This window comes from Malania oleifera, chromosome 2, assembly GCF_029873635.1.
Source record: "Malania oleifera isolate guangnan ecotype guangnan chromosome 2, ASM2987363v1, whole genome shotgun sequence".
Classification (NCBI taxonomy): Eukaryota; Viridiplantae; Streptophyta; class Magnoliopsida; order Santalales; family Ximeniaceae; genus Malania; species Malania oleifera.
Window position 1 is genome coordinate 18393102 of NC_080418.1, and position 17723 is coordinate 18410824.

The 17723-nt window shown below is 36.0% G+C and overlaps 1 protein-coding gene across 9 annotated transcripts in view; it reads left to right on the forward strand.

Moving 5' to 3' along the window:
• LOC131148483 (nudix hydrolase 9) overlaps nucleotides 1-17723 on the forward strand; it is a 103993-nt gene that overhangs the window by 75062 nt on the left and 11208 nt on the right. For 4 of the 9 annotated variants that reach the window (XM_058098183.1, XM_058098180.1, XM_058098185.1 and 1 more), the window contains 3 exons: nucleotides 1546-1689; nucleotides 9850-10008; nucleotides 10642-11013. In XM_058098183.1, coding sequence (XP_057954166.1) covers nucleotides 1546-1689; nucleotides 9850-10008; nucleotides 10642-10737 — 399 coding nt within the window. In that variant the 3' untranslated portion in view covers nucleotides 10738-11013. Of the gene's footprint in view, nucleotides 1-1545; nucleotides 1690-9849; nucleotides 10009-10641; nucleotides 11014-17723 lie in introns of those variants that run through there. The other 5 variants (XM_058098181.1, XM_058098184.1, XM_058098182.1 and 2 more) reach the window with 2 other exon arrangements.

Genomic DNA, 17723 nt, shown 5'->3' on the forward strand with positions numbered 1-17723 from the left:
GTGGAGTAGTGGTGTCTCTTTGTAGATGAGATGATTTTTAACTTGGAAGATCATGAGGAGTTCCTTTTTCTCAAATGTGCCATCTTTCGAATATTTGAGAGGGTATCAGGCTTGAAAATAAATTTGGGTAAGAGTGGGATAGCGGGTATCAATTTGAGTGAAACTAGATTCTTTGGAATTTGCCTTTGGAGCTAGAGTGGTATTTTAGAGTGGCCTTTGAGTCTCTTGGTTTTTAGGTTTCTGTGGTGGAGAAGGTGTCTAAGTGGCTGGATGGATTCCTATAGTGGTAGCTAGGAGTATTGAGAGAGTCGAGAGATCTCCTTTTGTTTGGGGTTGAGGAGAAAGAAGGATCATTTGGTTAGATAGAATACAAATAATGTTACTGAATACAGGAGCTTAACATAATCTCAGATCTCCTTGCATACATTGAGATGCATGCACATTTTTTGCAATCTGGGGTTCCATCGAGTTCCACAATAGTTAGACCATCAACCACATCTTCCTTAGCCAATGCATATTTCCTTTTGTCGACATTGCGCATGGTTTGAAACAAGTCTTCTGATTTTCCAAAGCTTGTCAAATAGATCTTTACAGCCTTAGAACACTGCACATTATGCTTTCCATCCAACTTCTTTGTTGTTATCTGCGGCAGTGATGAAGGACGCATACTTATTTGGTTCATGGACTCCATCCCAGTACTCACAAACAACACCAGCGAGGAACACGGTCAATGAGTTGAACAACCATGAACAAGGTGAACAACTAAAACAGCCAACACACAAACTAGCATAACACTGCCACAGCCTGAAAAACACAGGCAAAAGCAGGGCCTACCAAAGCCTCATGTGTCTGCACTTGGTGTTGGCACAATCAGCCTTTGACCAGTGTGAGAGTGTGCATGGATGGTCTTCTTGCAATGAAATTTCATGGGGCTACAACGGTGAGGTTGGCTTTGCAAAATCTAAAGGGATTCTTATGGTTCCAAACTGGGGTTTTCTGGCAATTGCTGCATTTTCCGGCTTTTGTCAGGGTAGGCATGACGTAGGGTTGTGAGATTTAGGTCTTGGGATCATGTTCTGATACAATGTTAAAATGTTGTGTAAATTGGTAGACGTAATCCTAGTGATAGGTCTCCCCCTCTATTTATAATATATACCAAGTGCTTCACAATGACCATAATACCCTCAATAACTCTTTGTTACTAACATAGCTAATAATACTAAATAACTAGTAACCAAAGACAATCTTTGTTCTGGAAACAGATCTGTATTTGGCCACGTTATGGGTTCTTGCAGCATGGCGCTTTAGGGGGAAGGTTTTTCGGATTTACAGCGTGGCTGGAAGGCTGTGTTATTTTGATTGCACTTTTTTCTTCATTGTTCTTTTCCCATTTTAGAAGGATTTATTAGCTCCTTTTTGTACATTCTTTCATCTTAACGATATTTCTTCTTTTTCTGACCAAAAGAATGTGATTTTTTATTTTACTTTTTACTTTATCCTTTTTTCTTTTTCTTTTTAATTTGATGATTCATGGATACTTGGCAGCCTGAAGAAGTTGAAATAGTGTCCCATCAGCATGACAAAAATTTGACTGATTTTGAACTCATTAACCAGAAAGTTTCTCAAGAGATGTTTGACAGCATTATTCGTGAAGTTGTTGAAGAAATTGGAGTACCTGCTATATCACTTGTAAGTTTTGAACACTGACTTGACTGTGAAAGCATGCTGTTTAATTTTGTTTAGCACTTAGTTTCAGCGCACACAAACACACCCAAACTAGTGGTGGCTTGTGTTTTGCACAGGATCTGGAAATCGACCCATCAAAATTTTAAACTGATTTTAAGATGCTCAATTTCCAACTCTAATTGTGTTAAATTGCAGCATTTAATTGACATGATTTGGTATGGGTTACTGAAATTCTGACAGCTTTCCTCCATTTTTTGGACTTGTATAAATGCAATTCTATATAATTCATGATGAACTTCTATGGCAAAGGTACACCATTCAATTTCAAATTTATCAAACACCAATCACATCGTGTTCAATCAAGTTTAATAATGCAGAACAATAGTGCATAAAATTTTAAAAAACTAAAATGGCATATATACTAAAATAAAATCCATCCAATGCAATCAATCAAGTCCCCATCAACTTGTAAAGACATAAATATTTATAATTATTTATAAGCTATCAAGTTTCTTTTTTTTCCCTTTCAAGTCATTCCACAGTTTTTTGTAATGTAACAATTGTTTTTTCCACTTTTAGGCATTGGGTTCTTCCGTGAACTTTTCTGTCTTCACAAAATCTGAGAATATAAATGGCATAAAAAAGAGATCTAGACTGTGAAAGTTTCCATCTATCTATATCATGGTTTTAAAAACCAGACCAGTGACTAACCCAGTAAAGCCACTGGGTTGGTCGGGCTGGTCGAACTGGTGGGTCAACCTGGTAGTCGAGCCGGCGATATATATATATATATATATGTATATAATAGTATATGTTAGAGGTTATTTATGTCTTTTAGTATTATTATTATTATTATTAAATGTGTTAGTATGTTAATTAGTGAGAGTTAGTAAGGGTATTATTGTCATTAGAATATTTTTGATTTGTATTACAAATAGAGGGAGAGACCTATCTTTAGGTTAGGTCATTCATTTTAATCAAAATCTCAACATGGTAATTAGAGACTGATCCAACCTAAAGCCTATCGTACATAGTCGTCGCCGGAAAACACCATCCCATTGCTGCCCTTCTCAAATCCAGCTCCATCCTTCATTATTTCACAAAACCAACCATACAGCCAAAAACAGAACCCTACGAAGCCTACCTCCACAAAAAACAGCCCCACACACCCCCACGCGCTGGCCAACTGCTGGCAGTGCCGACCCCACGCAGCTGGCAGAGTTTCCAGCCACATTTTTCTTCTTTTTTCTTCTCCCATGTTCTGATTCTCTCTCTAGACAATATTATCAAGCTGTTGGACAAGTTTTCTGTCCAAAGATCCAACCTTTTTCGACCACGCACTTGTGGTAATCAGTTAGTTTTTGTTTGGTGCTTGTGAAGGCTTCTTTGTGAGTTTCTTGGAGCAGTGGCAGTGTTTGCAAGTTAAGATTGTGAGGCCGTGGCAGTGCTATCTCAGTTGGTAAGTTGTTCACCTCATCCGTGGTTTTGTCAGTGCTTCACGTAGTTTGTGATTGTCCCAATTCATTTTGATTGTTCTTCTTCTTTGACATTGGTGTGGCTGCAAATTTGTGAGTGTTGGAATGGAGTCTATGAATCCAAAAAATATGTTTCCTTCATCGCTGCCACCAAGGTCTTAAATTTCGATTTCAACTCAAATTTTGAAGCTCCAAAAGTATGGAAATTTCGATTTCGATCTCAATTTCAATTTTGATTTGAAAAAATAACGAAAATCAGTTGTAAAGACTGGAATTCTTTTATGAAACTTTAGAAATGGTTAATAGACATAATAATATAAGTTTTAGGACTAATATATTACAAGTTAAATACATCTATGTTGTGTACAAGGTGGAAAAGTTGTAATATAATTGGTGTATCAAACACAATTGTAAGATAATGTGCATTAAACATATTCAGTTAATACAAATTAAATTCTTAAATCATTTAAATATTATTTATTATACAAATAATGATAATTTAGACATGAATGGTTAGATAAAAAAAATATTGTTGTAAGTATATTTTTTCATATAATTTTAAAAGCCCTGGTAATAATCTTTTTGTTTCAATAAAAAAATGAATTCAATTTGCTCTTAAATCTCTTATTTGAATTCTGAGGATATTTCGTTCTATAGTTAAAATTTCAACAAGTTTCACTAAAATTTTGAGATTTCAATAAATTTGAGATGATTTGTTGAAATTTTGATGGAAATTACGTAAAATGGAAATTGATTGCCATTTTGATTTCGAAGGTGACAAAAATCGAAAATTTTGATAGAAATTTTGACAATTTTGTGGAAATTTAAGACCATGGCTGCCACAGATAACGGTTCAGAAGTTGGAGGGAAAGAATTATGTTCAATGGTCTAAAGTTGCTCGAGTTTATTTAGTAGGATTAGGAAAGTATGACCACTTGCTCCAATCTGATGCTTTTGATAAGAAGAGAGAAGGAATGTGGATTCAAGAAGATGGCTTGATTTTTCCCTCTTGTGGAATTCAATGGAGCCACAAATTGCACGGATGTGTATGCATTTAGATACATGCAAGGAGATTTGGAATTATGCCAAGCTTCTATACTCTTAGTAACATTACATGTATGTATAATTTATCCTAGGAGTACTTTCAATTGCAACAAGGAGATAGGAGCATTGCAGATTATTTTGGAGTGATGAAGCATATTCATGAGGATCTTAACGTTGTGCGACCTATAACTGCCGATGTTTGTGAGATGCAGAAATAGAGGGAGCAGGTGACAGTTCTTCAGGTTTTAGCGGGCTTGAGACTCAAGTTTGAGGTAGTCCGGTCCTAGATACTTAGTAGTGCAGAGTTCCCGTCATTTTCCGATGTTTATTCTCATGTTCTTCATGCTTCATTTAGCACACATTCTCCTACTCTTGCATTTGGATCTGAGAGGACAACCTTTGCTGCACAAGGTGATTCTAGTTCTTTACCAAACAACCGTAGACGTTATCAAGGTGGTTCTGGTGGTAGAAATGGATGAGGTAGACGCACTCCTTGCAAGTACACTCATTATGGATGAAGTAATCATACTATTAAGCAATGTTCGGATCTCCATGGTAGACCTTCACATGTTCCAATACTTCTCACCCTAGTCCTTAGGTCATAAACTCCACCGCCACTAATCCACTCTTTAATATCCTGCAAATTTGCCTTGTGTTACTCTTGCTGATGGATCCACCACTAAATTCAAGGGAATTGTGACTATAAATCCCACTTCTTCTATTTATTTTCCTTCGGTTTTGTATGTTCCCAAATTTCTTTTCAATCTTATGTCCATTAGCAAGATTACTAAATCCATGAATTGTTCAGTACCATTCCTTATTCTGTTGTTATTCAAGATTTGAAGACAAGAAAGACGATTGGCATAGGGCGTGAAGCTAGTGGACTTTATCACTTTGAGTCGCCATCTCCTTCTACTGCTTGCACTGTTGCTGCCGCCACACCTCTCTAACTTCATTGTCATCTTGGTCATCCTTCATTGGAAAAGTTAAAATGTCTTGTTCCTAATTTGAGGTATGTGTCTAGTCTTGATTGTTAGTCTTGTCAGTTGGGAAAGCACCATCGTGTCCCTTTCCTTTCCCGAGTTAATAAACAGGCTGCAAGCCCTTTCATGTTAGTTCATTCTGATGTTTGGGGTCCTAGTGGAGTTTTGTCCGAGTTGGGTTTCTGGTACTTTGTAACCTTTATGGATGATTATTCAAGAATAACTTGGCTATATTTAATAAAAGATCGTTCCGATTTATTTCATGTATTTTGTGCCTTTTGTTCTCAAATAAAGACTCAATTTGGTTTACCAATTCAAATACTTTGAAGGGATAATGCTAAAGAGTATTTCAATTCACAATTCAATGCTTATATGACTCAATTTGGTATTGTCCATCAATCATCCTATGCCCAAACTCCTAAACAGAATGAGGTTGCAAAGAGGAAAAATAGGCATATCTTTAAAATCACTGACACCTTACTTTATCAAGTGCATGTACCGAAAGTGTTTTGGAGTGATGTTGTACTTACTGCTTGCTATCTGATCCATAGGATGCCATCCTCCATTCTTAGTGGTAAAATTCCCTACTCCGTTCTCTTTCCTAATTCACCTTTATTCTCTCTCCCTCATTGTATATTCGAGTGTATGTCCTTTGTTCATAAATTAACTCCTGTGGTGGATAAGGTCGATCCTCGTGCTATAAAATGCGTCTTTCTAGGCTACTCATATACTCAAAAGGGATGTCGTTGTTATAGTCCCGTGCTGCATCTCCTTTGTTTTTTTTCGATGATACCTTCGTTGAATCTACACCATACTACACCTAGTCCCTGAGTACTTCTAAGCTCAGTGAGTCTCTTCTTCTGCCAAATCTTCCAAGTTCTACTTTTCTGTCCTTGCGTAACCAACCATCTAAGTCTCCATATAGTTTGTGTCCGCATCATCTTGATCATCCTAACTTGCAAGTGTATTCATGATGGCAGCTCCAAGGAAGAGAGTCCCCTCTAGATTCTACTACCGCACCATTGGTTTCCTTGTCTGATGATCCTATTTCCCATGATGTTGATCCTCCCATTGCTATTCAAAAAGGTAAACACACGTACTCAACATCCCATTACCAACTATGTTCGTCATGACTTCTTATCATCCTCCTATAACTGTTTTGTTACTGCTTCATTATCTACTACCTTTCCTAATTCTATTTCGGAAGCCTTAGCCCACTCTGGGTGGAGGAGTGCTATGGTTGAAGAGATGAATGCTTTACAGGACAATGGCACTTGGGGCTTGGTGTCTCTTTGTCCTGACAAATTTGTGGTTGGTTGTCATTGGTGATACACTTTGAAAGTCAACCTTGATGGATCTCTGGGCTTGGAAAGGGGTTCAAGCAACTAAAGAGAAGAGAAAGACTACGTCCTTCATTCCCCTTGCAATTTTCTGGTGTGTTTGGAAAAAAGAGGAATAGGAGAGTTTAAAAATTCTACCTCAGCACTCTAGATCAGCAAAGAGCACTGGTTTATTGCGGTTAACAGTTGGCATAGTGGGACTGTTGTTAATGACTATAGTGTAATCTTTGATTTTTGTGACACCCTTCATGCTGCTTGACTTGCTATACCATAGGCTGGCAAGTGGCGTCCCCTTGATGCTTTTTCAATAAATTTCCTTTACTTAAAGGAAAAAAAAAAAAAAAAACCTAGATGAGCGTAATTCTACCACCAAGAGAAGAAAGAGCACCTTTCCACCCGTCCCCTTTACACAACAGGATTCCAAAAATTGACAAATCTAGGGTTACATGCCAAAGGAACCCTTAGGCCCTAGATAGGACAGGTTCCAATCCAAAACACTACGACGCACCTCTGAGACAACTCTCTTAACACTCTCGTTAGACATATTGATAGATGCAATACTGCTCTTCCCCATATTAATCTTAAGCCAAAAAACCTTCTTGAAAAAGTGGAGAATACCCAAAATATTGAAAAAGGAGGGTCTATGACCCTATAAAAAGAGAGGGTATGATCAGAAAACTAAAGGTGCGAGACCCTAACCCCCTCTCTCCCCACCTCCAACCACCCTTTTTCACTAAACCTCTATGCACGGCCCTATCCACCATCCTACTCAAATTATCAGCCACTAAAACAAACAAAAACAGGGAAAAAGGGTCACCTTGCCTAATCCCTCTTGTAGCCTTGAACCAAGATTTAGACTCTCCATTCACTAACACTAAGTAGCTCACATTATTCAAACAGCCTCTAATCCAATGCCACCATCTCTCATCAAACCCCTTTCTCACAAAAATCTTATCCAGGAAATTCTATTGGCCAGTGGGACGCACCTTAAGTGCTTTCCTTCTAATGATTTTAGATGTCTAAATACCCAAACCAGAAAAGATAGATGAGCTCCATAGTGGTATATGCCCTAGGCCAAAGAAAGATTTTCTTCAACTTGTGTAGGAATTTGATGTACTCATCTAAATGGTAGAGTTTTTTTGAATTTGATGGATTTTCAATTTGTATTCGTTTATAATTCTGCAGGTCATTTCATGCCGTGTACGTCCATTTTCACTATTGCATTACTTTGTGTTTTTGCTCTTTTAATGCTACATTTCTGGCTTTCTAAGATGGCATTTCTATTTGTTGCAATGTTAACTAATTTTCGAACTTTGCCCCCCTTTTTTCTTCAATTTAAAACTCGTTTCTTGCATCTTAGCAAAAATTCAATGCTTGTAAAACGTCAAAGTCATAAACTCATAATTAGTATATGATTTCTTCCTAGTGTTACATACATCTAAAAAGAATTGGAAGAATACATGGACAAGTGTATAACTTTTTCTTATGATGTCAAAAAAAAGAAAGATATATAAAAGATATATATATATAAGAAATGAAGCATTATGTATTTTTCCCTTGCCAAGAGTTTCTGAAAGGCTGAAACTAGATCGGGGATGACATCTTGTGCTGTTGCCATTTGGTTTGTTGACTATGTTTCCATTTTCTAATTAATTTTTTTAATATCTGCCCTGATATATTTCTTGTTTGACTGCTCAAGAATTAGCCCTAAAGTTTATTTATCTCAGTATTTTAAAAGGCTCAAGGCCCATACGCCCCTTCAAGACAAGGCATGCTCAAAATGCCATGAGGCGTAGTTCAAAATACCAACATTATACACTGAGACTAGTGCATTTGTGCAAATGGCATGCCTTTTGTGCCTTTTTCATTAAAGTATTAAGCATTTTAGGGCGTGAGAATTTCAAGTTAGAATTTTGGATAGAAAATTATAACCACCTGTCTGCATGATAGAATATCTTAATATGAGTTGATCTCCATAACTCTTAAACCTCTATTTTTCCAAATAATTGCAATTTGTGTCTTAGATCATGAATAATAATTTGAACTTTGCATTGTTATAACCATCTCTTGGCATGATTTGCTTAATGAATTCAAGTTAGTATTCTTAGAATGGCATCAAAGTATTTTAGCAATTGTATTCGATTTTTTGAACTTCATTTGTAATTTCATAATTTTTTTGTTTTAATTTAAATATATATATGTATGTAATTTATTTACATATTTTTAGCCTAAAAATAAAATTCTTCAAAAGCTTATGCCTCAAGCCTCAAGTCTCATACCTCCCCTCATAATAGTTAAAACACCTTGCCTTGCACCTCTACCTTTTAAAGCATTGGTATATGTAACTATTATTATGATTGGGCCTATTATTTTGATCATTTTGTTGGTTAAATTTCTTGATATTACCTGAGCATGCTTAATATATTAAAATCTTGTTTATTCTCTTGGGGGTGGAACTTTACAGCATCAGAGTAATGTTGGCATGTTTTCAAAAGTTAGATATTGTTGATTGAAATGGCCGCCAGACAACTTTCTTCTCTTTTGACTCCCCGTAAACAATTATAATTTGCTTGAATAGCAGATAAAATGCTCATGATGTCACTGTACTTCATATAAAGAGTATTATGTGCATGAAATCAGGCACATAAGGGTGGACAAGAAACGAAATGTTTCTGAGCACAATCATTTTATGAAGCACCCATATTCTGCTGGTATATCTGTTTTCTTGTGCTTATAGACCTATCAACGAGTCGATGCGAAAATAAGGTAACATGATAAGCATCTGATCTGTATAAGCTGCCTGCTTTATCTTTCATTTTGCATGAAGTAATTAAGTTTGCAAAGTTGGTTGCCGTTGATCAATATAAGCTGTGGAATGCATGTTTTCTTGGAAGTTAGGCATAGTGGGTGAAATAATCAGCTTTTTTTTTTTTTTTCCATATGTGCCCCCTTTCAGACTTGTTACCCTTATATAAAGTGTTAATTGACACTTCAGTTGTTGCCCATGAAGATGCTTGTATTTCCAGAAAGTTATGCTGTTGAGCTGTTCCAAGATACATTGTTTTATGTGAGAATTCATCTTGAGATGGTTAAAGACGACACAGTTTTAATATGTTTCTCTAATTTTCAAACAACTTGCTCTCTTTAATTTAAATAAACTTTTGCAGTCCTTTTTTCTGCTAGGTTTCTTTCAAGATCACTGAGATGATATTTCATATCTACTTTTTTGTTGCAGAATTGAATTAAATGAGAAAAATTGTTACTTGAATTTATTGCATATTAATTTAAAGACATCTGATATGGATCTTTTGTTTATCACAGAGTACTCCAGTCTTTATCGGTATATCTCGCAGGGAGTTGAATGTTAGACCGACTGCTTTTTTCTTTATCAAATGTCGTCTTCAGTCAAAGGAAATTCAACAACATTACTGTAGGGCACAAGATGGCTATGAGTCAACTGAGCTTTTCACTGTATCAGCGGTCAGTTTAAATTTGATTTTTATGTTGAGATTTTAATGTGCTTAATTGTTGTAGGCTATTGGTTTTAAGTTTTATTTTTCCACTAACATTGATCACATGCGATACATGGAAAAATGCGATAGTGGTGGTGATAGTGGAATGTATGCAAGTTGTACAATTTGGCAGTGATCAGTTGTGTTGATTTTGATGTGCTGACAGCGGTAGTAATGGTTGGGGAATTTTGGGTTGTATGTTGTACTGTCGCAGTTGGTGCTGTGAGATGGTGGGGTGGGTTAGTATGAGGGAGATGTTGGTGGTAGTCTGGGTGTGGTGGTGGCTGATTTGAGGTGGATTCCTTCTTTTTTCTCCTTTTTTTTAATAGAGATGGTGTGTCCTGGCTTTAGTTGAATTAATAGATGGAATCTAAAAATATTATAATTCAGTATTAATGAAATTATAGGCGTGTCCATTCACCTTTTCACTACACATTAAAGCCAACTTTTGGTGCCATGGTATTGATGTGAAAAAAATTTTAAGCTAGATTCAAAGCATGTGCTCTGAACAGTAACATAGATGTTTAAATAATCTGTGGTTGTTGATAATTAGATGCAATTGGTGATCAGTTCTTTTTTTTTTTTCCTTTTTTTGTATCAGAGTGATTTGGAGAATATGACACCTAAAATGCCTGGCTGCCACCATGGTGGATTTGCTCTCTATAAGCTGATGATAGAAGTTGCAAAGGATGTCTGATGGGAAGCTCATGAGTGCTGCTCTAACAAGGTTGTTGGCTGTTGAAATTAGCATCTTAGTTTCTATAATGACATGGTTTTAACATCATTTGATTCTGTACAAATTGTTCCCTATTGGGTTGATTCCTCATACAAAAAATACAGAATCATCTACAAGATATTTTATAACTTGTTCTGTGATTTATTCTTAAAGCATGCAGCCACAACAATGCAAGTGTTTCATTCTATTTCTACCATTTAATTAATTCCAGAATGTGGCTCCATCACTTCCTTTTAATCTGCTGAAACTATGCAAAGTTTATGTTGCTTCCATTGATGTTGTTTGCAAGCATTACTTAAAACTATAGTATGGAATGAGCGAGGATAAATTTAGGAATCGTAGAGCTACCAGGCCCATGGCCTCACCATCCTCTTCAAAACTAAAACGATCAAATTGTTTTTATCATTTATCAATTGTGACCCACAATTTCTCTGGAACTTGAATTCAGCAGCTTTGTAGATTCCAGGTCAAATACTTAAAATCCTAAAAGCTATTTGGGTTATGGTTTGGGTTGGTTGTTTGTTGGTGTGGACAGTGGAGTGATCTCATTTCTAGTATGTAGTCCTGAATAAAATATATTGACTTGTGCTAACTACAAAATTTTGCAAATAATTTTCTGTATGGCATCAATCTCTTGCTAAAATTTCTAATGTGGTTCATCTTAAATGGGTAGAGCGAGAAAACCCTTAAAAATGTAATGGATGTGTCATTTTGGAATCAAGAATCAAAAGCGGCATGCAAAATTGATCTTTGTTTTTGTTTCCTCTGTTAGCAGAATCTGAGGCCAGCTTTCCAAATATCAACCTTAGTGTGAAGCATGTATAGTCAATGCTCCTATTGGCTTGGTCTGTTTGGGCTTGTAAAAGCTTGATAGAACTAATGGTGTTCGCTGAAGCGTGGATGTGCTGAAGATATTTGTTGATTTTCATTTTTGGGGATTGGGGGTGATTTGTGTGTGTTGTTAATGGTACTTTTGTGTAAAAATAAAAAATAAAAATGAGGCCACTAAAAGGATTTTCAACCTATTAGCTCGGTGGTCTGTGTTTGTAATAATGGCAGAGATCTTGGTTAGGAGGCTGAAGAATGCAATGGGAGAGCTAGTGGGATCTTCAAGAATGCTTTTGTGGAGGGGGCAGAAAATCCTTGATGTGACTTTAATTGCAAATGAAGTTGTGGATAGCAAATTGAAGATGGAAATATTGGCCTTATATATAAACTAGATATGGAGAAGGTCTAAAAGTGGAATAGTAATCCCAAGAGGGGGGGTAAATTGGGTTATTAAAAATTTTATGGTTCCTTTTAATGATTCTTAAGTTTCTTGTTTTATTAAACACAACTTTATCAATTCACAAACCAAACCTAAAACACACCACAAGTTAACAAAAACTTAACCAAACAATTTAACTTAAAATAAACAATCAATCAATCACAATGTTGCAACACTTTGTGCAATTTTAGCAGCCCTATAAATGATATGCAAGCCTTGTTTTTAGAATAAATTTATTGCGCTCTTTTAATCAAGATTTCCGCAAATTAACCAATGTACTCCCTTGTGGGTACAAATGGTTAATTGAAACGTACTTTATTTGTTTTAAAAGTTTTCTATTTAAATTAGCAATGATCCCTACAGTCTGCACTTAGCATACAATATAAAAAGTGCTGAAATTTAAAAGAGTAGGGAAAGAAGAACACCGCAATTATACAAGGTTCGACTTATCCCCAGCTTACGTCCTCGCCTTTAGCCAATACCACCAAAGGATTCCACTATGAACGCTCCTTTCCGGGCGGAGCAAACCTTTTACAAAAACCCTCTTTTTCAAGAAGAGAAACCTCTCCAAGCGATCAACCCAAGCTTGGTTCAACGATCCAAATCAGCCTTGAACCGTCAAAGTACAACAAGAAGAGAACAAGAATCTGTGTACAAAAACACTCTCAGAACAGAGCAAGTTTGTACAAATTACAGCACTAAATATACTTCAACCAAATATTAAGATAGAAAGTATGAAGCTCAAGATTAGATATCACCAGAGGTTTTTTAGAAATTGAGGAAACTCAATTGTAGATTAGAACCGTAGGCTTATGAATCAGCAGCTATTCAGTAGAGTTCTCCCAGCAAGAGTGTTTGAAAGAATAAGCTTTGTGAGAGATTGAAAGTAGGATGCTTGATTGTATGCTTGGTGATTTGATTTCTTGGGTTAAAGGAGTATTTATAGACTTTTTAGGGTGAGTTTCCTTGTCTCCCAAGTTACTTGGAGTGTCCACCAAGTTTTTATAACGTTTAGATTTGAAAAACTAATTTTTAGAATTTTCTCGTTAAAGTTCAAAATTTAAATCCCCGTAGGGTCAGTCAGCTGGATAGGCGACTGGGTAAGTGTTTTATATAGGTTCAGTCGGCTGGACAGGCGACTGAGACCTTTGTGTCTGCCAGAATTAATTCCATTAAATTGTCAGTCGGCTGATTGAACATAGTTCAAAAGTGTCAGTCGGCTGGACAGACCCTCTTGTCAGTCGGCTGACTAATCATAGGTCAAAATGGTCAGTCGGTTGGGCAGTTATTCAACTGTTATATTTGTTAGTCGGCTGAGAAATTTTAGAGCATTCTGGTCAGTCGGCTGACTAGTCAATTTTTTCAAAACTTTTATTTTTTTTTTTTAAGATTTTAAACCTTTTGTTATTTGAAAACTTAAGTGTGACTTTTCAAAAACATTTTCCAGGGTTTTTAAAAACTGGTCTCTAAGTCTTTGTTGCATCCTAATGAGCTTCATATTTCTAAATAATATTTGAATTGAAATACGTACAAATGACTTTCTGAACATGAACCCATTAAGCACTAAGTCTTCAAGCTCTTTTGTCCATCTCTTGAGGTTTAGCTTGACTTCAAGTCCCAATAACCTTTAAGCTTTGACTTGTACTGCTTCTATACTCCGGGAAGCTTTCATTTGATTGGTTTTAATTGCAAGCTTTCTTCTGTGATAACCATGAGAGTATTTTTGATTATTCAATCCTAAAATAAAGTCACTCAACAACTTATGTTAATGTATCCTTCATTTGTTATCATTAAAATAAGATTGAAAAGCCTAGTTAGGCCAACAATCTCCCCTGTTTTTATGATGACAAACAAGGAGCAAAGATGAGGGTTCCTTTGAGAAGGCTCCCCGTTACTATAGGCATTCTTTCAATATTTTAAGTATATCAAGCTTATGAACACACATAATCCATTATAATTCAATATAGCATGTAGAGTGCTTCATATGCTTTAATATGTTCAATATGCTCTCAAAGTACTTTAACACGATGAACATGCTTCAAAAATATGCAATATATTAAAAAAAAACAGTCATACAAAGTCAAAGTATTCAATATACTCAAAATATCATCTTTGCTATCCATAATCTCTCCCCCTTTGGACATCAATCAAAACAAGGGGAAAAGTATCAGTCTTTAAGAAGTCATACAAGCACACGCAAAGCAAGAGAAACACCCAAACTAAGTTTTTTTTTTTTTCATACAAAATACTGAATACATTCAAAAAGTTCCATAGTAATCTAGCCGGCATCGTCATCGTCATCTTCTTCTTCTTCTTCTTCTTCTTCTTCTTCTTCTTCTTCATGTTTCTCTTCTTCTTCAGCATTTTCTTCTTCTTCTTCTTCTTTTCCTTAGAGTCCTCATCATCACTCCCATCATTACTTGCTGGAGCAGAACTAATGTCCATGGGATCAGTAGTACGTGAGGAGCTTGCTAAGTGTTTCTCAATACGACTTAAACTGTCATCAAGTGAAGAGTAATTTTCTTGAAGGGAAGAAAAGGTTATTTGATGGGATTGGAGCCCTATTTGCATGGTGTTACTAAAGGTGGTAAACTGCTGATAAAAAGGTTTAAACCATGCACGAGTAGTTGTAACAGGAGGTTGGTGCACTCGGTCTCCACTTCCCTTTAAAATCTATCCATCCTCATATTTTTCATAACCCATTAGTTTTAGGGTAGTTGAATTGAAAATGTCATAATGGGTTCGTTTCACGAAGAAATCAGTAGGAGAGGATACTTGCATCTTAGCAAAGAGTTGATTCAGGATTCCTCCATAGGGAAGATTAACACGCCGTGCTTCCAAATGAGATATCATCCATTTGAGCATTAAACTAGGTAGGTCAAGTTTCTTGCCCTTGAGCAAGCACCATAGTACGAAGCAGTCTAAATAGGAGATATATGCGTGTGAACTAGCTTGAGGAAGGATATTATAAGTGATAATTTTCTGAAGAATTTGAGCTTGAAGGTTCATATGTTTGTATAAGGGTGGATTGTCAAATGAAGCAAGCTCGGTGTCCAGGATTAAGGGAAGAAATTCTTCTGGAGTAAAGCCTTGTTCTAGGATCCATGAAGTTCCAAAAGGAGGGCATTCGAAATCTCCTTTGGTGATTTTGAAAATTTTGGCTAGGGAATCGGGAGTGAGAGAAATAGATTTTCCCATTACCTCGGTAGTAAGCCCGGCTTCTTCCTTAACCAAATTTGCATAGAAAATTTTTACGAGTTTTGGGAAGTGTCCCTTGGCTTGATACAAAATAAAATTTTTCCACCCTAGGGCCTCAAACAATGAAAGGATGTGAGGGAAATCGGATGTGAAAAATGAAGTGTCGATAATTTTACCAAGTATTGGATCCATCGTGCATAAGTGATTTCCGTAGAAACTCTTGGCATATGGAGCTACTAGCCATTGCTCAATAGAAGAATCCTCAATAGATTGAGAAGAAGTGGAGGGTTTCTTGCTTCCAACACTCTTGGTTCGCAGCATTTTTGGACTTTCTTTGAAATCCGAAGGTGAAAAACCCTAGAGTTGTGTGAGGAGTGGACATGGATGAAGAGATTTCAGTGGATTTGGAGGGTGAAGGACTGAGGAATGGAGGAGAGGGAGAGTACGAGTGAAGCTCAAACCCTAGGTCAGTTGACTGACCACTTGAAGGACTAGGGTTTTTATAAACGAATTTGGAGATTTCCGTCAGTCAGTCGGCTGACCCCGTGGTCAGTTGGCTGACTAGTTGTTGTATCAGAGGACATGGTTCCTTCAGTAATTGGCTGGGTCTTTGGTCAGCTGGCTGACTATAACCTTCTTTACACACAGTTGTTCAGTCAATCGGTTGGGCTTTTAGTCAGTCAGCTGATTGTTGATCTTTCTTAAAATTTGATTCTTTACACAATTTCTCTGCTATGTAATAGACCAAGATCTCTTCTAATGGTGAATCTGTCTTCTGAGAGAGGTTTTAGTAAAAATATTAGCTCATTGATCATTTATATTGATAAATTCAAGTGTTATATATTCTTTTTGAACGTGATCTCTCAAAAAATGATGTCTAATATCAATATGTTTTGTTCTAGAGTGTGATATAGGATTTTTAGATATATTTATTGCACTTGTATTATCACACTTGATTGAAATTGTTTGATATTCTAGATTAAAATCTTTCAACTGTTGTTTCATATATAGGCTTTGTGCACAACAACTCCCGGCTGCAATATACTCAACTTTAGCAGTTAATAAGGCTACTAAGTTTTGTTTCTTTGAAAACCACGATACTAAGGAACGTCCTAGGAAGTGACATGTGCCACTTGTGCTTTTTCTATTAATCTTGCATTCGGCATAGTCGGCATCCGAATAACTAGTTATTTCAAATTCGGTGTCTTTTGGATACCATAGTCCTAGATCGATTGTTCCTAATAAGTATCTTAGAATTCTTTTTACAGCTACTTGATGTGATTCTTTAGGAGCTGATTGAAAACGAGCACATAAGCACACACTAAACATTATATCCGGTCTACTAGCTATTAAGTATAATAAACTTCCTATCATACCTCGATAGTATTTTATATCTACTGGTTTGCCTTTTTCATCTTTGTCAAGACTTGTTGAGGTACTCATAGGAGTTCCTATTGGTTTACATCCTTCCATATCGAATTTTTTAAGCATTTCTTTTATGTATTTTGATTGATTAATGAATGTTCCATTCTTAGCTTGCTTTATTTGTAAACCTAGGAAGTAATTCAATTCTCCCATCATACTCATTTCAAACTCATTTTGCATGCATTTTGCAAATTCTTTACATAATTATTCATTTGTAGAACCAAATATAATATCATCAACGTAGATTTGAATTATAAGCACATCTTTGTTTTTGGATTTTATGAATAGGGTACTATCTACCTTTCCTTTTGAGAAACCATTATCTAGTAAGAATTTACTTAACCTTTGATACCAAGCTCTAGGAGCTTGTTTTAATTCATACAAAGCTTTGGTTAATCTAAATACATGATTAGGTTGTTTTATGTCTTCAAATCCTGGGGGTTGTTCTATACATACCTCTTCATTTATATACCCATTCAAGAAAGCACTTTTAACATCCATTTGGTATAATTTGAATTCTTTGTGGGATGCGTACGCTGATAGCATTCTTATTGCTTCCATTCTAGCTACGGGGGCAAAAATTTCGTCATATTCTATTCCTTCTTCTTGATTATACCCTTTTGTTACAAGCCTAGCTTTGTTTCTAACAACTATACCATTTGTCATTTTTTTATTTCTAAATACCCATTTAGTTCCAATAATTGAATGATTTTTAGGTTTGGGTACTAATTGTCATACTTTACTTCTTTCAAATTGATTTAATTCTTCTTGCATAGCAATTATCCAAGACTCATCTTAAGGGCTTCTTCAACATTTTTAGGTTCCTCTTGAGATAGGAATGCATAGTAATTACATTGATTTTTCAAAGATGATCTTGTAGTTACTCCTTTAGAAGGTTCTATTATTTGGTCTCTGGGATGATTTCTTATGTATTTTCATTCCTTTGGTAATTCAGAATTTTCTATAGGATTATCATTTGGAGTCTCTTCAATGATTTCTTCTTTTACTTCTTCAATATCTAAATTCTCTAGTTTTTGTAATTAGTCATCTTTCTCTT